Source organism: Cherax quadricarinatus, chromosome 96 (assembly GCF_038502225.1).
Source record: "Cherax quadricarinatus isolate ZL_2023a chromosome 96, ASM3850222v1, whole genome shotgun sequence".
Classification (NCBI taxonomy): Eukaryota; Metazoa; Arthropoda; class Malacostraca; order Decapoda; family Parastacidae; genus Cherax; species Cherax quadricarinatus.
In genome coordinates, this window is record NC_091387.1 from 9,840,604 (window position 1) to 9,862,792 (window position 22,189).

The following is a 22,189-nucleotide window of genomic DNA, read 5'->3' on the forward strand; positions in this document are numbered from 1 at the left end:
TGAAAAAAGTTCGTTAACCGGGGGTCCACTGTACTAGCTTTCTTTCCTTCCTGTGTTATTATGAGACAAGTTGATGGTTCAAGTCAGACCATAATGTCATTGTCTCTCTTTCCTATGTGTGGGTTATCTGTGAAGGGCAGTGAATTACCACAATAGAATAAATGAAGGGTTAATAAATATAGCACCTAGCTGAATATTTAATAAATTATGTAAGTGAATTATGAATGTAAGAAGCCAAAAGTCATAGCTCTATTCACGTACCTATAAATATACTATAGTGAATGTTCGATTTTAATTCTGAGCTGATTCAACGGATGTTGGAAATTGTGGATATCTTCTGGGTCAAGTGATTCACAAACAACTGACAAATTTTGTTGGTTGCATAATTATCAACTATTGTTACAATCACAATAAAATAATCTCATCTCTATCCACAACAAAGAATTTACCTCAAGATGGAAACATTTTCAAACATATTAAGATCTCGACTATAAATAATAGCAATACTGTGAACTGCAAACTCGAACACCCACCACCATGTAAAACAAAAAATTACCTTCTTTGCATGCAACATTTTTTCTAATTCTTGTAGAGTGCGAGATGACAGCGACCGAATGCTTTTACCAGAGTGAGGCGAGGCAGATGATACTTCAGGAGAATATGCAGAACCTCCACTATGTGATGAAACATCTGATATATTAGTTGGTGAACTTGGGCTGTCACAGTCACCTGAAGCATACTGAAGTAAATATTGAAATTCAGATGTATATACGCATGTGCTAAACAAGAAAAACACTTACGTAATTATTGTATTATTAAATTTTTTTTTTTTACCACCATGGCCATCTCCCATTGAGGTAGGGTGACCTGAAAAACAAACACTTTCACCATCATTTACACTATCACTGTCTTACCAAGGGTGTACAGATACTACAGTTTAGATGTCACTCTAAACAGCAAGTATCCTAAACCCCTCCTTTAGAGTGCAAGTACTGTACTTCCCACCTCCAGGACTCAAGTCTGGCTAACTGGTTTCCCCAAATCCCTTCACAAAATAATACCCTGCTCACACTCCAACAGCTAGTCAAGTTATAAAAACCATTTGTTTCCACTCACACTTAACACACTCACATACTACTATTAAATATTATTACTACAGTGGGACCTCTGTTTTCGTTTACCCTGGTTTTAGATGACTGTTTTCGTCAAAATTTTGTCCCACCTTTCGCTAATCACCTTGATTTTCATCGGTCTGCCGTACCGAACTTGTCCACCTGCCCGTGCCCACACAAAGCCTCCCTCACGATCTGAGTCAGTCTGGCTTTGTTTCTCATTGAGTGAGCATTACCCTGTGTGTTTATCTGAAAATTCGTAATACACCTACCATCCAACTTACGACCTAGTTCGGTTCCGAGAAACCGGTCCCAAGTCGAAATGGTTGTAAGTCAAACTTTACTACTGAATATCAACATTGCATTTTTGTAATGACTTTATTTTATTGTTTTATTTTGGTATTTTATGCTTTACTTTACTTTTTATGCTGTTAATACTGTATTTTATTCTGTAAGATTTAGGATAAACACTGTGTACAACACAAACACTTATTTCCAAGAAATTTGGAATAAAAAAGCACGGTCGTAAGTAGAGTCGTCGTAAGTCGAGCAGGTCGAAAGTCGGATGGTAGATGTAATCCACTGTTTTTTGTGCTTGTTTATTGAGTGTAACTGCTAAATAAGCCACCTTGGGGGCCAAAGAAAGTTCTGAGTGCCAGCCCTTTGATAAAGAAGGCGAGAAATTGTGGCCAGAATGTGTCCAAGAGAAGGATTTTGAAGGGTTTGAAGCTGACCCTGACAACCCTACGCCTGTTATGGAATCTACTGTGGTTTTGGGAAAGTCCATGGGGTTGGAAGCGAGTGGCCAGGATGTGGAAGAGTTGGTGTATGACCACAGGGAAGAGCTAACCACTGAAGAGCTGCAACACCTTCAACTGGAACAGCAACAGATCACAGCTGAGGAAATTGCTTCAGAGGAAGAGGAAGAGAGAGAGAGAGAGAGAGGAGAAGGTGCCTTCTTCAGTGATTAAGGACAGTTGTGCAAAGTGGAGCAAGTTGCAAAGTTTTGTGGAGAAATATCACCCTAACAAAGCTGCTGCAAGCTGTGTCTGCAACATGTTCAATGACAATGCCTTGTCCCATTTTAGGCAAATCTTGAAGAGAAGCCAGAAACAGACCTCTCTGGGTAGATTTTTTATGCGACAGGAGTCCAGTGCCAGTAAAAGACAAAGAAGGGAAGTAACCCTGGATAGGGACTTGATACCTAAAGTTCTTATGGAGGGGAATTCCCCTTCCAACCAATAACCTCTCCTCCGTCTCCCCTCCTCATGTCTTCCATACACCAACAAGAGTCTTCAATAACGGTAAAAGTGATATTAACCCTTTCAGAGTCCAAGGCCAAAATCTGAAGTGGTGCCCCAGTGTCCAAGAATTTTCAAACAAAAAATTTGTTATTTTTTCTTATGAAATCGTAGAGAATCTTTTTGTGAAGGTAATAAAACAAAAAGTACGAAATTTGATGGAAAATTGACGAAATTATGCTCTCGTGAATTTTGATGTGTCAGCGATATTTACGAATCGGCGATTTTGCCGACTTTGACTTCCATTTTAGGCCAATTACATTATTCCAGTCGACTAAATTCTTACCTATTTCACTAGTATTACTTCTATTCTATCGATTGAGCACAAGAAATCGCCAAGTCAACTGTTTCAACTACAAAATAAAGTGATTGGAAATTGTTAATTTGGCCAATTTAACACAAAGTTCAAAATATTCCAATTTCAAAATAGGGTCCAGAATAAACAGTGTAGGTATTCCTGGAACTAAACTAACATTTCCTCTGTTCATTAGTTACATTTTGAGGCTTTACAAATAAATTCCATTTTGATTTTTTATTCACATAATGAATTTTTATTCACACCAAAAAATAGAAGATTTACTGCTATGCAGTATTGTAATAATTGCATAAATATCATCACCACATTTGTGAATGTATATTAGACCCACCAGCTGGCGTGTATTAGACGTGTGAGGTCGTTTGTTTACTCCTAAACATCGGCAAAAATTTAACATTTGCGCTACTTTGATCTCAGTTTCAAGCCATTTCCAGTGCTAAAATCAATCAAAATCATCTCTATTTCTGTAATACGTCTTCCATTATATCAAATGAGACCAAGAAATAGCAAATACAACTATAAAAAACATACGAAAAAACACTGCAAAGTCGCTGTTTTAATCGAAAATCACAGTCTCAGTTTTTTTCTCTCATTATACACAGTGTGCTGCAGGATTTGTTTTATGTGGTGCACACATACCACATAGATGTATTCTCTCATATCTAGGCCAAAATTTACCACTCACAGTTTATCAGTGAGCTGAGCTCATGGCGTAGATCTACGGTTTGGACCCTGAACGTAAAGCCGTAGATCTACCGGACGGACCCTGAAAGGGTTAAATGTTTATTTATCCATTTCATTAGTCCTTTACATTTGTCATTGTTTTCTGTATGTAAATTTATAGTTTTAGGTAGTAGGTTGGTAAACAGCAACCGCCCAGGGAGGTACTACCGTCCTGTGGTAGTAGGTTGGTAGACAACCACCCAGGGAGGTACTACCGTCCTGCCAAGTGAGTGTAAAATGAAAGCCTGTAATTGTTTTACATGGTAGGATTGCTGGTGTCCTTTTTTTCTGTCTCATAAACATGCAAGATTTCAGGTACGTCTTGCTGCTACTACTTACACTTAGGTCACACTACACATACATGTACAAACATATACACACCCCTCTGGGTTTTCTTCTATTTTCTTATTAGTTCCTGTTTATTTCCTCTTATCTCCATGGGGAAGTGGAACAGAATTCTTCCTCAGTAAGCTGTGTGTGTTGTAAGAGGCAACTAAAATGCCGGGAGCAAGGGGCTAGTAACTCCTTCTCCTGTATAAATTACTAAATTTAAAAAGAGAAACTTACGTTTTTCTTTTCGGGCCACCCTGCCTCGGTGGGATACGGCCGGTTTGTTGGAAGAAGAAAAGAAAAATTTATAGTTATTCTCTATATGTGTTTTTTGTTCATACTTTTGGGTGTCTCAAACGGATTAATTGGATTTACATTATTTCTTATGGGAAATATTGCTTCAGTTTTCGTCAGACTTTCCGGAAAGAATTAACGACGAAACCCGAGGTTCCACTAATAATAAGAAAACTATAGAATAATAAGAAAATTATAGAATAAGAAAATATTATAACCTTTATATTATAATAATAAGGTAAAAGGACCCCAATGGAAATAAGTCACTGTCTGACTTTTTTGGGTTATCCTAGGTTCTCTACACATATGCTGCTATGTATGATAATTCTATGTAACTGTATTTGTGTATACCTGAATAAACTTACTTACACTGTATTACACTATTATTATTATTACTTTAGTCATGACAAATGTTAAATCAATAAAGTGAAGTCAAGCAGCAATGTACAGTACAGTAAAAAATCTCATCTTCACTATTTCTGTGTAAATTCACAATTTTTTTTTTTATTAACACACTGGCCGATTCCCACCAAGGCAGGGTGGCCCGAGAAAGAAAAAACTTTCACCATCATTCATTCCATCACTGTCTTGCCAGAAGGGTGCTTTACACTACAGTTTTTAAACTGCAACATTAACACCCCTCCTTCAGAGTGCAGGCACTGTACTTCCCATCTCCAGGACTCAAGTCCGGCCTGCCAGTTTCCCTGAATCCCTTCATAAATGTTACTTTGCTCACACTCCAACAGCACGTCAAGCATTAAAAACCATTTGTCTCCATTCACTCCTACCAAACACACTCATGCATGCCTGCTGGAAGTCCAAGCCCCACGCACGCAAAACCTCCTTCACCCCCTCCCTCCAGTAATTATTTTTAAATAACCCAACACACTCGTGCAAAATGTCAAAACATGAGAGAAGCTTACGACGACGTTTCGGTCCGAATTGGACCATTTACAAAGTCACAAGACATGCTCCAGATAACAAGAAGTGAGCCAGAGTGTATGACTTACTTTTCCATACACTGGCCATCTTCCATTAATCGATGATGAAAAAATACTACTCATTCAATTGCAGTGTTGACAGACGTGCAGAGATGCCACAATTCAAATGGTCCTACAATATGTAAAATCACCACCACTCTGTCAGAGTGCAGGCAATGTGCTTTCCACCTCCAGGACTCAAGTCTGGCCAACACAGGACATGCTATACATGGGCCAGTAGGCCTGCTGCAGTGTTCCTCCTTTCTTATGTTCTTGTGTAACAGATTTCTAAATCCTTTCATAAATGTTATCTTTCTCACACCCCAACAGCACATCAAATCTCTAAAACCATATTCTCCACTCAGTCTAATCTAACACTTTTTTTAACACGTCAGCCGTCTCCCACCAAGGCAGGGTGACCCAAAAAAAGAAACACTTTTACCATCATTCACACACAATCATTGTCTTTGTAGAGGTGCCAGATATGACAGTTTAAACGTCACTGCTAATAGCCAATATCCCAAACCCTTCCTTTAAAGTGTACGCATTGTACTTCCCAGGACTTCCTTTAAGACTCGAGTCTGGCTAAATAGTTATACCTCTGAAGTACCTTTGAAGAGTTTCAAGTTTCTCTACTCTCTGAGCCCGACCATGGGTCAGGCTCATTTCCCTGAATCCCTTCACAAAATATTATCCTGCTCACACTCCAACTGCTCGTCAGGTTCCAAAAACCATTCATCTCCATTCACTCCTATCTAACATGCTTGTCACATGTCCAAGCCCCCTTCAACAAAACCTTTTACCCCCCTATCCTTTCCTAGGATGCACACATAATGGATGCACATCCCCCTACCATCTAAAACCTCTCCCACACCCTCTTCCTCCAACCCATCCTGTGACAACTCCTACCCCTACTTTCTTATACACTGCATTTATATTACTGCGTTGTCATCCTACATGCTCAGTCCTCTGAAAATACGCAACAACCCCTTTTCTGTCTTCTAGATAATGTAACTTCACACAGTCTCCATGGGCAAATGGAACAGAATTCTTCCTCCGTAAGCCTATGCGTGTCGTAAGAGGCGATTAACCTGCCAGGAGCAAGGGACTAGTAACCCCTTCTCCAGAATATATTACTAAATCTGAAAGAAAATTTTGTTTGTCCTTCTGGACCACCCTGCTTTGGTGGGATACGGCCAGTTTGTTGAAAGAACAACAACAACAACTCCGCACCATCTTCTAATTTCTAAGCTCTGAATTTTTTGCATAATATTCACGCCACACACTGCTCTCAAACATGACATCTCTACTGCCTCCAGATTCCTCTTTACTGCAATGTTTAAAACCAATGCCTTAAATCCATATTGAAGAACAACACAAGGAGCACTGAGAAGGGCTACTGGCCTATGCTAGGCAAATAATATATCTCATGATATACTTGATAAACTTCTTTAACACAATGGTTGTCTCCCACTGAGGTAGGGTGACCAAAAGAAGAAACACTTTTACCATTATTCACTCAATCACTGTTTTCCCAAAGGCACACCAATACTACAAATGCAAAAAAATATTTACCTTCTCTGATTCCTGTATGGGGCAAGCAGATGAAGACAGAGCACTCTTATTGGAGGTGAGTGAAGTAGACAGCATTCCATGTCTTGAACCTCCACTAAGTGATGAAATATTTGATAAATTACCCAAGGAATCATGGCTGCTATGGTCACTCTGAAAACAATAAAATCTTGAAAAATATATAGTACAAAATATATACAATATACAGAAGGGGCCTATTTGCATGGCTCTTAGGTTCCAAGCTAGGGATAAAAAAAAAAAAAAATATACAGTACATATAATACTTACCTTAACCCCCTTAACTGTCCAAATGTTTATATATGTTCTTACTGTTAGCACTCCAAAAGTAGGTTGAAGTTTTATTTTTCCTGCCTCCAAATTTGACATGATAGGCCTAGGCTGTACAGAATGGTTAAAAAAATCTGAGACCACTTAGTACCTTGTGGAAGCACCAGTTCAATTGAGTGCCAGCTAGAACAAATAGCGTGGCAAACACCAAGGATTCACTGATGTCATGTCGTATTAACACTCCCCTTTTAAGAGGATAGTGATGATGACCTTGAGTTTAGTGGCTCTGAGATGGATGTGGCCACAAGTGGTTGAGGAAATATCAAAAACCTTGATGATAACCCATGTGCAACATCCTTTCAATTTTGATACCACTGGTAGTCTCATCATTTCAGAATGTCCTATAACCTATGCCCTAGGTGAAGAGAAACGATTCTGTAACATGAAATACGTGTTCAGCAAGCCAGCTGGGTGGGTTTGGCTAGCTCTATCTCTGTCTTTTTGTCTGAAAGCTGCTCATAAATTTATTTAGGTACAGGTACATGTGAGTGAAGTTATCTTACAGTTTAAATTATGTAGGATAACCCAAAAAAGCCAGACAAAGTGATATTCTGTGCTTGTTGTTACGAGGCATAAGCATGACTGGCAAGTAACATGCATTTCCACTTGTTCAGACGTGATGATTCTGCAACGTGTGTAATACCTGTTGGTTCATGAGTGGCTCTCTCTGAGACAGAGAGAGACAGGCAGACAAAAAGAGAGAGATGTTTATGCGAGACAGTGAGAACAAATACAAAAAAATATGCCAGTCCCTTCAATAATTCTATACAAATAATTTATTTCTTTAATACAGTATACAGGTAATGTAGTTTACATGTAATAAATTATTGTTAGGCACAAAAGAAAGCAACTAGCATGCAGTGCATTTCGAAAAGACTAATACAGTGGACCCCCACATAACGATTACCTCCGAATGCGACCAATTATGTAAGTGTATTTATTTAAGTGCGTTTGTACGTGTATGTTTGGGAGTCTGAAATGGACTAATCTACTTCACAATATTTCTTATGGGAACAAATTCGGTCAGTACTGGCACCTGAACATACTTCTGGAGTGAAAAAATATCGTTAACCGGGGGTCCACTGTACTAATGCTTAAAGACTACTTGAGAACTAGACATAGGGTATTAAGTAGGAGGTTTTAAATGTACAAAAGAGAGAGGCAGCTAAGTGAACAACAGGAGAATTTTAAGTATGCATTAACCCTTTTGGGATCAGTCCTGTAGTTCTACGCCATGAGCTCAGCTCGCTCTGATAACCTGTGAGCGGTAAATTTGGGCCTAGATATGAGAGAATGGGTCTATGCATTAAGTGTGCACAATAAAAAATTCCTGCAGCAAGCAGTGCACGAGAAAATAAAACTGCAACAGTCTTTTTGGTTTGAAACAGCAACATTGCGATTTATTTTCGTAATTTTTTATGACTGCATTCTTGGTTTCTTGGTCTCTTTTTAGAGAGGATTTTAATTGGTTTTTGGACTAAAAGTATCTTGAAATTGAGCTCAAATTAGCAAAAATGTTCGATCTTTGCCAATAATCCAGAGAACACAAATGATGTCACTTGTCCAACATGCGTCCAACTGGCCAGTCTAATACGCATTTAGGAATGCAATGATATTATTTATACAATTATTACAATAATGCAGTAGTCTGCATAACAGTATATCTTCTATTTTGTGTGTGAATTAAAATTCAAAATGGAAATCAAGTGGAATATAAGAGTATCCTGGAGATGTGACTAATGAACAGAGAAAATATTTTAGTAGCAGGAATGTCTGCATTGTTTACTCTGGACCGTTTTGAAAGTGGCATTTCTTGAATTTTGTGTGAAACTGGCCATATTACCAATTTCTGATGACTTTATTGGGTAGTTGCAATTTATAAATGGGCAGTTTCTTGTACTCAGTCAACAGTACAGAAGGAATACTAGGAAAATTGCTATGAGTTTGGTCGACTGGAACAGTGGAATTGGCCAAAAATAGGGCTCAAAGTTGGCAAAATCACCAATGTGTAAATATAGCCAAACACGCTAACTTTGCAAGAGTATAACTTCCTAAATTTTCTATCAAATTTCATACTTTTGGGTTCAATACCTTTGGAAAAACATTATCATTTTGTAAGATTTTTATTTTTTTAAAGTCTTTGACCCTGAGAGCAAGTTTGAGATCAGGGATCATGACCCTGAAAGGGTCAATACTTCAAACTGGTTCAGTGATCTTCAGTTAAACAGGATTTCTTAAGCAGTTTCAGTTTATGTGATGACTGAAAGAGAGAAAGTTAGTTTCAATATTTTGAGACAGAAACCTCTGAGCAAACCCTGAATTGTTGTCTTCAGGAAGACAAACTTAGGCACTAGTACAGGCAGGCTCCACCTTAAGGATTTAATATCTGATTATTTTAGAATGTGTAATTACAATTTTGATTTACTAAGTACAAAGAAAGCCACTATCATGCCAGGGCATCTCGGGCAGACTAAACCTAATACTTAACAGACTACAGTGGTACCTCGGGATACGAACAGCTTAAAACTCAAACAATTATGCAAGTGTATTTATGCAAGACCTAGGTAGTAGGTTGGTAGATAGCAACCACCCAGGGTGGTACTGCCATCCTGTGGTAGTAGGTTGGTAGACAGCAACCACCCAGGGAGGTACTACCATCCTGTGGTAGTAGGTTGGTAGATAGCAACCACTCAGGGTGGTACTGCCATCCTGTGGTAGTAGGTTGGTAGACAGCAACCACCCAGGGAGGTACTACCATCCTGTGGTAGTAGGTTGGTAGACAACAACCACCCAGGGAGGTACTACCATCCTGTGGTAGTAGGCTGGTAAACAGCAACTGCCCAAGGAGGTACTACCATTCTGTGGTAGTAGGATGGTCCACAGCAACCACCCAGGGAGGTACTAACATCCTGTGGTAGTAGGTTTGTAGACAACCACCCAGGGAGGTACTACCATCCTGTGGTAGTAGGTTGGTAGACAGCAACCACCCAGGGAGGTACTACCATCCTGTGGTAGTAGGTTGGTAGACAGCAACCACCCAGGGAGGTACTACCATCCTGTGGTAGTAGGTTGGTAAACAGCAACCACCCAGGGAGGTACTACCATCCTGTGGCAGTAGGTTGGTAGACAGCAACCACCCAGGGAGGTACTACCATCCTGTGGTAGTAGGTTGGTAGACAGCAACCACCCAGGGAGGTACTACTGTCCTGCCAAGCGAGTGTAAAACAAAATCCTGTAATTGTTTTACATGATGGTAGGATTGCTGGTGTCCTTTTTTCTGTCTCATAAACATGCAAGATTTCAGGTACGTCTTGCTACTTCTACTTACACTTAGGTCACACTACACATACATGTACAAGCATATATATACATGCCCCTCTGGGTTTTCTTCTATTTTCTTTCTAGTTCTTGTTCTTGTTTATTTCCTCTTATCTCCATGGGGAAGTGGAACAGAATTCTTCCTCCGTAAGACATGCATGTTGTAAGAGACGACTAAAACGCCGGGAGCAAGGGGCTAGTAATCCCTTCTTCTGTATAGATTACTTAATTTAAAAAGGGAAACTTTCGTTTTTCTTTTTGGGCCACCCCGCCTTGGTGGGATACAGCCGGTTTGTTGAAAGAAAAAGAAGATTTATGCAAGTGCTTTTGTTTGTGCAATTTTGGAGGTCTGAAACGGATTAATCTGATTTACATTATTCCTTATGGGAACAAATTCGTTCGGTATCAGCACTCGAACAGCCTTCTGGAACGAAAAAAATTTGTATCGCAAGGTACCACTGTACAGTCGTACCTAATATTAGGCATATATATCATAGCTGGTTTGAATTTACAACGTTCCACTAATGCAGCAGTTTTTAATTATACCCATTCTTCAGTTATTCAGACTTCCTACAATAAATATATACATCACTCACTATAAGCTAAGGAAGACAATATTTTAAGGTTAGTAATGTTTGTACTGGACGTATATGCACTTAAGGCCTAGATAAAAAGATAAAGATTATATTTCTTTGTAAAGGTTACAATGTGTAATTACAAGTTTGATTTGCTAAGTACAAAGAAAGCCACTACCATGCCGGGACATTTTGGGCAGACTAATCCTAGTACGTACATAATAACTATAAATCTAGAGAAGTGGCTAACTTGTCTTAAAATCTTTATTAATCTTAATACTAATGCAAGGTAGTCCATTGCTCATTTAATATATGATCGTGTAAACATGTTATCAGGTTATTATAAGCATCTGAAAGTGACAATAAGCTATGATTCACTTTACAGCAATTTTTGCTTTACAATAGCAGCCCAGAACCTAACCTGCTGTATAAGTGGGACCTCCCTGCATCACCCTTGAACCAGTACCCTGAAAACACATGCCTCTGAAACTTTTATATGAAGTATACACCTACCATCCGACCGACGACCGAGTTCGGTTCCGAGAAACCAGTCCTAAGTCAAAATGGTCGCAAGTCGAACTTTACTACTGAATATCAACAAAACATTTTTGTAATGACTATTTTATTGTTTTATTTTGGTATTTCATGTTTTACTTTACTTTTTATGTTGTTAGTACTGTATTTTATACTGTAAGGTTTAGGATAAACACTGTGTACAACACAAATAGTTGTTTATTTCCCAGAAATTTGGCATAAAAAACACGGTCCTAAGTCGAGCAGGTCGCAAGTCGGATGGTAGGTGTAATTAGTAGGAAGATAATGCAAAGCTATTAATTTAGACCACATTTTTTGAGCGCTCTTCTACTCTCAGTCCGGCCTTGGGTCAGGCTTGCATGATCAACCAAGCTGTTACTGCCAGTGGCTCACTGGCTCACATATCCAACATAGCCCGATTGATCTGGCACCTGGCAGAGGTACATGTCCAATTTCCTCCTGAAAATCTCTACCCTTATTCAAGCAGTGATAATATCTTGTAGTAGACTGTTCACAGTCTGCAACGAAGGATATTGATCATATATCTCTTATTGCACCCATTATGCCCTTGTTTTTCAATGGGTTTATTTTACACATTATCTTTCAACATACAAGATTGTTCAACAGTCTCCCACCAGCCATAAGGGGAATTACCAATAGACCCGTGGTTGCTTTCAAGATGGAGCTGGACAGATAAGTCAGTGCCGGATCAGACGGGCTGTGGTTCGTATGTTAGACCACTTGCAGCCAGCATTAACAGCCTGGTTGATCAGGCCCTGATCCACCAGGAGGTCTGGTCATGGACCTGGCCACGGGGGTGTTGATCCCAGGAATACCTTCCAAGCAGACTCCAGGAAGGTAGGCAGGTATCTCACCAAGACAGGGTGGCCCAAAAAGAAAAACGAACGTTTATCCTTTTAAATTTAGTAATGTATACAGGAGTAGGGGTTACAGGCTCTGGTGGCCTGGTGGTTAACGCTCTGGCTTCACACGGTGAGGGCCTGGGTTCGATTCCCAGCCAGAGTAGAAACATTGGACGTGTTTCTTTCCACCTGTTGTCTATGTTCCCCATCAGTAAAATGGGTACCTGGGTGTTAGTCGACTGGTGTGGGTCGCATCCTGGGTGTTAGTGGACTGGTGTGGGTGGCATCCTGGGTGTTAGTGGACTGGTGTGGGTCGCATCCTGGGTGTTAGTGGACTGGTGTGGGTGGCATCCTGGGTGTTAGTCGACTGGTGTGGGTCGCATCCTGGGTGTTAGTGGACTGGTGTGGGTCGCATCCTGGGTGTTAGTGGACTGGTGTGGGTGGCATCCTGGGTGTTAGTGGACTGGTGTGGGTGGCATCCTGGGTGTTAGTCGACTGGTGTGGGTCGCATCCTGGGTGTTAGTGGACTGGTGTGGGTCGCATCCTGGGTGTTAGTGGACTGGTGTGGGTGGCATCCTGGGTGTTAGTGGACTGGTGTGGGTGGCATCCTGGGTGTTAGTGGACTGGTGTGGGTCGCATCCTGGGACACTGACCTAAGGAGGCCTGGTCACAGACCGGGCCGCGGGGGCGTTGACCACCGGAACTCTCTCCAGGTAAACTCTCCAGGTAAACTAGCCTCTTGCACATCCTCCTTTTAAATTGGTTTATTTTTAACCCATAAACGGTCCAAGCAGATCTACGTTCACACGTGTAGTGCTACAAAAGTAGATCTACGTTTTTTTACATATTTTCAAATGTAACAAAAAAAAAAAAAAAGTAGATCCAAGTTTTTTTTACACATTTTCAAATGTAAAAAAACAAAAAGATCTACTTTTTTTACATACATTCAAATGTTGAAAAAACGTAAATACAGTGGACCCCCGCTTAACGATCACCTCCCAATGCGACCAATTATGTAAGTGTATTTATGTAAGTGCGTTTGTACGTGTATGTTTGGGGGTCTGAAATGGACTAATCTACTTCACAATATTCCTTATGGGAACAAATTCAGTCAGTACTGGCACCTGAACATACTTCTGGAGTGAAAAAATATCGTTAACCGGGGGTCCACTGTATATACATTTGGACCGTTTATGGGTTAAACATCCTCTAATCTCTCTCACTCCAATGTGTTATGATGTTGGAGTTCGCTCTGTTAGCTACTATTACTGTGTGTTCCATTTGTAAGAAAATTGAAAATTCACTTGCCTACTTTCTGCATTATACCTAATGCTCTCAATGTGAGCGCCTTCTCTCCATACCTGGAGTATAACCGGAGAGGGCTTCGGGGGTCAATGCCCCAGCGGCCCAGCCTATGACCGGGTCTCATGGTAGACCAGGGCCTGATCAACCAGGCTGTTACTGCTGGCTCCACACAAACCAATGTATGAACCACAGCATGGTTGGTCAGGTACTGACTTTAGGTGCATGACTGCATTTGTCAAACATTTAAGAAATATGCATAGTCCACATCTGTACTTGCACAGGTTTCGCAAAGGCATTTGACAAATGTGATAATTGAGTGATTGTACATAAACTGAGGGCATTAGAAATAATGAGGAAAAAACAGTCAAATGCATTTTCAATTTTCTGAATAGTAGAATAGTAGAACAAAAATAGTAGTTAACAGAGCAAAATCCAGTATTAGCAAAGTAAAAAGTTCAGTGTGAGGGAAAAGTTCAACAGATAGGAGTATCGAGCAAGTACAGTGGACCCCCAGTTAACGATATTTTTTCATTCCAGAAGTATGTTCAGGTGCCAGTACTGACCGAATTTGTTCCCATAAGGAATATTGTGAAGTAGATTAGTCCATTTCAGACCCCCAAACATACACGTACAAACGCACTTACATAAATACACTTACATAATTGGTTGCATTGGGAGGTGATCGTTATGCGGGGGTCCACTGTATATGGTAACAATAGTTTGATTGCCGGCTACTTGTTAAGGTAGGGTAAGTCTAGCTCCTGCTATCCCCCCCTTCTTCCCCCCCCCACCCTGAAAGTGATAGTTTGATTGCCGGCTGCTTGTTAAGGTAGGGTCAGCCTAGCTCCCGCTATCCCTTCCCCTCCCTCTTCCCTCCCCGAAAGGTGACGTGTGGGGCTCTGGTCAAACAGTAATCACTCAACTCACAGCTCCCAGCACTACTGTAAGTACACGCCTGCTCATATTTTAGTGGACTTATTGGTTGAAAGCTTCACTTTTGACCAATAATAAACTTAGTCCCTTCAGCCTTGATCTCTCACAAATATTTTAATAATCACCACATCTTTTAGGTATTGTACTTATCATGGAGAGTGATTTCTTAAGCAGTGGGTAACCTGTCTCTCTTTACAGCTTGGAATGACAGATTGGGTCACCTGCCAACCAACGAGAAGAATTGAAGGAGACGGACTAACGTTTTATCTACTTACCTGTGTACATGTATGCAGTAGCAGGACATAACCCCTCATCATAGCAGTGGTAACGAACCTGCTTTCCTGTCATCTGGACTGATTATTCACGGCTATACTCTGTGAAGAACGAGCCGTTGGGTTGTCACCAACACCTGCGACACCCCCCCCCCCACCTATCATCAGCAACGGCTACGATTTCTACAAGACTGTGTCAACCTCCACCAGACACCCCATTATCACACACACACATAATTTTTGCTTTAATAAATAATAAAGTGTTTATCTTTGTGAATTATTATTTCTTTTTCTATTCATTAATTTTCCTGAGGAGGAGCCAGCCTTGGTAATACTGTCTGAAGTTGTTACAGGGCTGAGTAAGCCTTCACAAGTGGCGACCTTGCCAGGATCAACTCTACTCAATCAAGATTCAACTCCATCTCGAATCTACCATTGGAACTTCAACGCTGCATACCACAGATGGTTACCACCAGCCATGAGTAATCATTCTCTATGGTAGGACTACAGTACAGGTATTTAAAAGATTTGGTGATTGTTATAGTCTCAATTTATTGTAAGTCAGGTCAAGGCAGGAATACTAGTTAATTCTGCCACCTATTTTTGTGTGAGCTTGAAACACTTTGGAGGATTAGACTCTAGGGACCCAAGATTTTCTAGTGACAATTTGTTTCATTGAGCTCTTTATTATATCAAGGGAACTGTCGTAGGGCACTCTTGATTTGTTGGCGAGAAGATTGGATGGTCAAGGGACCCCATTCTACTTACTGTTTGCTCGGAGACGGCATAGAACCCTTCCTTTTAATTAATACATATTGTTTAATTGAAGCAGGGATCGAGCCCTCTGGTTTATTTACAGTTTGAGCGAAAGCAGGAATTGAACCCTCCGTTTTCTTTAATACCCGTTTCATTTCCCCTGATAGTTTAAGTTATTCTTGCAAGTATGGAGGAATACCAGTTTTGGATGAATGCTGGAAGTAAGTTAGGAATAACAGGAAAAAATTTAGAATCTTTCATTAGTGCTAAAATCCAGGAAAAAATTGCAAAGGAGAGAGAGAATCGAAAGAGAAGAGAATAAGGAGAGAGAAAGAATAGAGAGAGAGAACCAAGAAAGACAGTTAGAAAGAGAGAGAGAAGACAAAAAGGAGCGTGATAGACTTGATCGTGAGGAGAGAGTTAGAGTACGTGAGAAACAAGTTAAATTAAGAGAACTTGAGGAAAGAGCCAAGGATAGAGAAGTTGAGGAAAGCGCTAGAGAATGTGAGGAAAGAGCTAGAGAACATGAATTGAGAGAGAGGGAAAAGGATCGCAAGCTCGAAAAAGCTCGCCTTGAATAAGAGTATAAAAAGTTAACTCTTACACAACAACAATTAGAGGAAGGAGTAATTGAACATCATGCAGCTAGTGCACATATTCCAACACCTAATTTACCTCCCTTCACAGAGGGTGAAGACATTACTTCATACATTATCAGGTTTGAAAATACCGCTACCCTCTGTGAATGGCCTGCTGACACCTGGGCTACCAGGTTAGGAATGTTATTTTCTGGAACAGCTTTGAATATCTATGCAACTTTGTTGCAGGATATCATATGTAATTATAACCTACTGAAGAAGGCAATCCTTAAAGCATATCAAAAAACCACTAATTCTTACAGGAAAGATTTCAGGTATGCCACCTTACAGCCTGGCCAGAATTTTCAGCAGTTACAGGTAACACTCTTTCGTTTGCTCGACTTTTGGATAGTGTGTTCAGGAACTGATCACAGTTATGAATCTCTTAGAGACTTCATGGTTGCTGACCAGTTCCTGACAGCTCTTCCTCACCAGATACGAACATTCATTAGAGAACGTAACCTGATTAAAGCTGAGGAAGTTGCTGAGGCCGCTGACTTGTATGCTGAGGCTCACAATTCCTATAAAGACCTAAAGACAAGGGCAAGGGTTCACCAGATCTTAAGAAATCAAAGCCTCTACTGGAAAGTAAAATGACTTCTTTTATTCCCGTTTGTCATTTATGTGGTGTTAAGGGACATAAACGTCCAGATTGTCCTTCTAAGAAGGTCCAAAAAGTTGGAAGATGTTTTAAAGACTGTAATGACCAAGCATCCTTCTGTTCAGGAACAGTTAATGAACTTAATGTATCTACCATTTTACGAGACACTGGATGCACATGTATAGTCATTTCTGATAAGCTGTTCCCTAATCTTAAAGAAACTCATTCCTCTGCTATACTTTCAGACTACTTGGGCCGTACAGACACTTTTCCTACCATCCGTTGTTACATTAGGTCTAAATGGTTCACAGGTTGGTCTGAAGCTGTACTAGCTCCCATCACTTCTTGCTCTGTAATAATAGGTAATGTACAAGGTGCCATTCTTCCTTCTGAGGTTGACTTTTCATCACCAAAGATGGACATAAGCTTTTCAGATCCTCTTCCTGTAGAGTCAGAGAAGCCCCTTGAAAGTTCAGATGAGACAATGTCTCGTGAGATTCATGTGAGATTAAAAACCAGAGATGCTACTCTCGAAAGTGAGGTAGTAGGATCACCGGTTCACTTGTTAGATGAAAGTGAAGATATCGCCTACGATACTATAAATGTCTTGACTAAGGCTCAGACCAAAGCCCAGGCTTCTCCTTCTGTCCATCCTTTGATTTTCCCTGACTTTAGTCCTTTAGATATATCGAAGGACTCCTTTGTCAATTTACAACGTAATTGCCCTTCTCTTCAGAATTGCCATAATGCCGCTAAACAAAATCAAGCTATCCAAAGGAAAAACTTTTCATATAAATTTGAATATATAAAAGGCATCTTGTACAAGTCAGTATTCAAATTAAATTCAGATGAGATAGACTATTCCATCTTAGTTCTTCCAAGTCAATGCAGTGAGACTGTTCTTAAAATGGCTCATGACCTGCCAGTGGCAGGACATTTCTCGCATCGTAAAACCTTAAATAAAATTAGGGAAACCTATTTTTGGCCAAAAATGTCCTCAGATATCACTACCTATTGTAGATCGTGTAAAGTTTGCCAACTGTCATCCTCCCGAGGTACCCGGCGAGTACCTATGGTCAAAATGCCAGTCTTCACGGTACCCTTTGAAAGAGTAGCTATTGACATCGTTGGTCCTTTATCACCACTTTCATCTGGGGGACATATATATTAACATTAGTTGATTATGCTTCGAGTTTTCCTGAAGCCGTACCCTTAGACAACAACTACTACAGAGGTGGCTGAAGCCCTTTTGTCCATCTTCTCCAGAGTGGGCATCCCTAGAGAAATTTTGTCTGACCGTGGGACACAATTCACATCTGACTTAATGCAACATCTCTACCAACTTCTGGGAGTGAAGCCTCTCTTCACCACACCCTTACATCCCAGCTGTAATGGGAGGATTGAGCGCCAGCATTCGATTCTCAAGTTCATTTTAAGGAAACTTTGCTCCCTTAAACCTAAGGAGTGGCATCGTTACCTACCCTGTGCTTTGTTTGCCATGAGGGAAGTTCCCAGTGACTCTTTGGGGTTTTCACCTTTTGAACTTCTCTATGGTAGACAGGCCAGAGGTCCACTGTCCATCCTTCATGACTTATGGACTAATGAGGAGGTAAATGCTGAGGTTCAGTCTTCTTACCAGTTTCTCCTTGACCTTAGATCCAAACTTGAGGAGACCTCTGACATAGTTTCGAAAAACTTAAACTTGTCAGTGGACCAGTACAAAACCTATTTTGATTCCAAAAGTCAGAGGAGAAGTTTTAAAGTAGGGGATGAAGTTCTGGTACTTTTGCCTATCAAGTCAAATAAATTATGATTAGCATGGAAAGGTCCATATAAAGTATTAAAAATTTGTGGGAAGGTTGATTACCTCATAGAAGTCAAGGGGAAACCTAAGCTCTATCATATAAACATCCTTAAGAAATATTACCGAAGAAATTTGGTTAACTGCCTTAATAACTTTGACTTAGTTTTTCCTCACGAACTTGATAAGACAACTGAAGAATGTAAGGTGTGCGTAATTGACACCTCTAATTTAGACTATGATGAAGAACTATATGACTTGGTGACTCTTGACCACTCGGACGCAACCAACATTAATATTAATGAATCTTTGGATGACCATAAGAGACATGAACTACTGCAATGTGTGAGTAACTTCTCAGACGTCTTTACTGATATTCCAGGTGTTACCTCCACGGTAGTCCATAAGATTGACTTAGTGACGGACAATCCTATCAAACGGAAATTATACCCAGTTCCAGTTCACCTTAGGGATGCATTTGACCGAGAGGTAGACAAATTATTAAAACTAAAGATCATTGAACCTTCAGTATCTGCGTATTGTTCACCAGTAGTCGTGGTAAAGAAGGAGGATAATTCATATAGACTTGCTATTGACTTCAGAGGCCTTAATGCTATAACTCGGTGGGATGCTGAGCCTATGCCCTTAATAGATAGCGATCTACACAAATTTTATGACTTCCTTCTTTTCAGAGATTGATATTGCGCAGGCATATCATCAAGTAATGTTAGATCCTTCTTCTAAGCAGTACACCGCTTTTCCTACACACCAAGGACTGATGCAGTATAGAACTATGCCCTTCGGTTTGGTAACTGCCTGTGCTACCTACATGAGACTGATGAGAAAGGTTTTGGGTAATATGCCAAATGTTTCAGTTTATTTTGATAACATTTACGTAATGACATCCACGTGGGGCGAACATATCCAAACATTAACATCAGTTTTACATAGGTTACGCTTACATGGCCTCACTGCCAAGCCGAAGAAATGCTTCCTTGGGTATAACAAGATTAGATATTTTTGACTGATACTTTCTAATAACTCTTTGAAGCTTCTCCCCAGTAAGATCAAAGCTTTATTAGAATTTAAATTCCCCAAAACCAAGAAACTCATGCGTAGCTTTCTTGGTTCTGTAAATTTTTATGCACGGTTTATCCCGAACCTTACTGATCTTACAGGCATCTTATCCGACTTCCTTAAAAAGTCTGTGAAGGAACCTCTTGAACTTTCCGACGTAGCTTGGGAAAAGTTTAACTCTTTCAGGGTCCAAGGCCCAAATCTGGAGTCACGCACCAGTGTCCAAGAATTTTCAAAAAAAAAAATTGTTATTTTTTCTTATGAAACCGTAGAGAATCTCTTTGTGAAGGTAATAAAACAAAAAGTACGAAATTTGGTGGAAAATTGACGAAATTATGCTCTCGCGAATTTTGATGTGTCAGCGATATTTACGAATCAGCGATTTTGCCGACTTTGACTCCCATTTTAGGCCAATTACATTATTTCAATCAACCAAATTCTTAGCTATTTCACTAGTATTACTTTTATTCTATCGATTGAGCACAAGAAATCGCCAAGTCAACTGTTTCAACTACAAAATAAAGTGATCGGAAATTGTTAATTTGGCCAATTTAACACAAAGTTCAAAATATTCCAATTTCAAAATAGGGTCCAGAATGAACAATGTAGGCATTCCTGGCACTAAACTAACATTTCCTCTGTTCATTAGTTATGTTTTGAGGCTTTACAAATAAATTCCATTTTGATTTTTTATTCACATAATGAATTTTTATTCACACCAAAAAATAGAAGATTTACTGTTATGCAATACTGTAATAATTATATAAATATCATCACCATATTTGTGAATGTATATTAGACCCACCAGCTGACGTGTATTAGACGTGTGAGGTCGTTTACTCTTGAATATCGGCAAAAATTTAACATTTCTGCTACTTTGAGCTCAGTTTCAAGCCATTTCCAGTGCTAAAACCAATCAAAATCATCTCTATTTCTGTAATATGTCTTCCATTCTATCAAATGAGACCAAGAAATCGCAAATACAACTATAAAAAACATACGAAAAAACACTGCAAAGTTGCTGTTTTAATAGAAAAATCACGATTTCATTTTTTTTCTCTAATTATACACAGTGTGCTGCAGGATCTGTTTTATGTGGTGCACACATACCACATAGATGTATTCTCTCATATCTAGGCCCAAATGTACCACTCACAGTTTATCAGAGTGAGCTGAGCTCATGGCGTAGATCTACGGTTTGGACCCTGAACGTAAAGCCGTAGATCTACGGGACGGACCCTGAAAGGGTTAATGAGATTAAAAATATCTTCTCGAAAGACCCTATACTTAAGATTCCAGATATTTCTAAAACATTTTGTTTAAGAACTGATGCCTCCAATACTGGCTTAGGTGCGGTGTTACTACAATACCATGATGGTACTCCCTTCCCTGTATGCTTCCTAAGCCGGAAACTCCTTCCCACAGAAATGAGATACTCTACCATAGAAAAGAAATGTTTGGCCCTTGTGTGGGGTATCTCTAAGCTTAAATTTTATTTACTGGGAAAAGAATTCATTTTAGAAACAGATCACAAACCTTTGATATACCTAGAAACTTTTAAGGGAACCAACAGTCGCCTCTTGAGGTGGACATTGGCTCTCCAAGCTTTTAAGTTCCATATTGTGTATATCAATGGTTCATCCAATTATTTCTCTGACTGGTTAAGTCGTGACAGTCAGTAGAAGATTTGTTGCCTTACGCGACTTCCACATGTTAAAACTTTTTCCTCGCCTATTCTTCTTATACTCCTTGACTATAAGTCTTGGTATGGGGGAGTGTGAGGGAAAAGTTCAACAGATAGGAGTATCGAGCAAGTATATGGTAACAATAGTTTGATTGCCGGCTACTTGTTAAGGTAGGGGAAGTCTAGCTCCCGCTATCCCCTCCCCTTCCCCCCCAGAAAGGCGACGTGTGGGGCTCCGGTCAAACAGTAATCACTCGACTCACAGCTCCCAGCACTACTGTAAGTACACGCCTGCTCATATTTTTGTGGACTTATTGGTTGAAAGCTTCACTTTTGACCAATAATAAACTTAGTCCCTTCAGCCTTGATCTCTCATAAATATTTTAATAATCGCCACATCTTTTAGGTATTGTACTTATCATGGAGAGTGATTTCTTAAGCAGTGGGTAACCTGTCTTTCTTTACAGCTTGGAATGACAGATTGGGTCACCTGCCAACCAACGAGAAGAATTGAAGGAGACGGACTAACGTTTTATCTACTTACCCGTGTACATGTATGCAGTAGCAGGACATAACCCCTCATCATAGCAGTGGTAATGAACCTGCTTTCCTGTCATCTGGACTGATTATTCACGGCTATACTCTGTGAAGAACGAGCCGTTGGGTTGTCACCAACACCTGCGACCCCTTCCCCCATATCATCAGCAACGGGTACGATTTCTACAAGACGGTGTCAACCAACCTCCACCAGACACCCCATTATCACTAACTATATATATATATATATATATATATATATATATATATATTTTATTTTTTTTCAACAAGTCGGCCATCTCCCACCGAGGCAGGGTGA

At 40.0% G+C, this 22,189-nt stretch overlaps 1 protein-coding gene across 6 annotated transcripts in view; it reads right to left on the reverse strand.

Moving 5' to 3' along the window:
• lds (transcription termination factor lodestar) overlaps nucleotides 1-22,189 on the reverse strand; it is a 251,928-nt gene that overhangs the window by 191,389 nt on the left and 38,350 nt on the right. For all 6 annotated transcript variants that reach the window (XM_070105078.1, XM_070105080.1, XM_070105081.1 and 3 more), the window contains exons 5-6: nucleotides 6,632-6,781; nucleotides 557-739 (exon numbers count right to left, since the gene is read on the reverse strand). In XM_070105078.1, coding sequence (XP_069961179.1) covers nucleotides 557-739; nucleotides 6,632-6,781 — 333 coding nt within the window. The remainder of the gene's footprint in view (nucleotides 1-556; nucleotides 740-6,631; nucleotides 6,782-22,189) is intronic.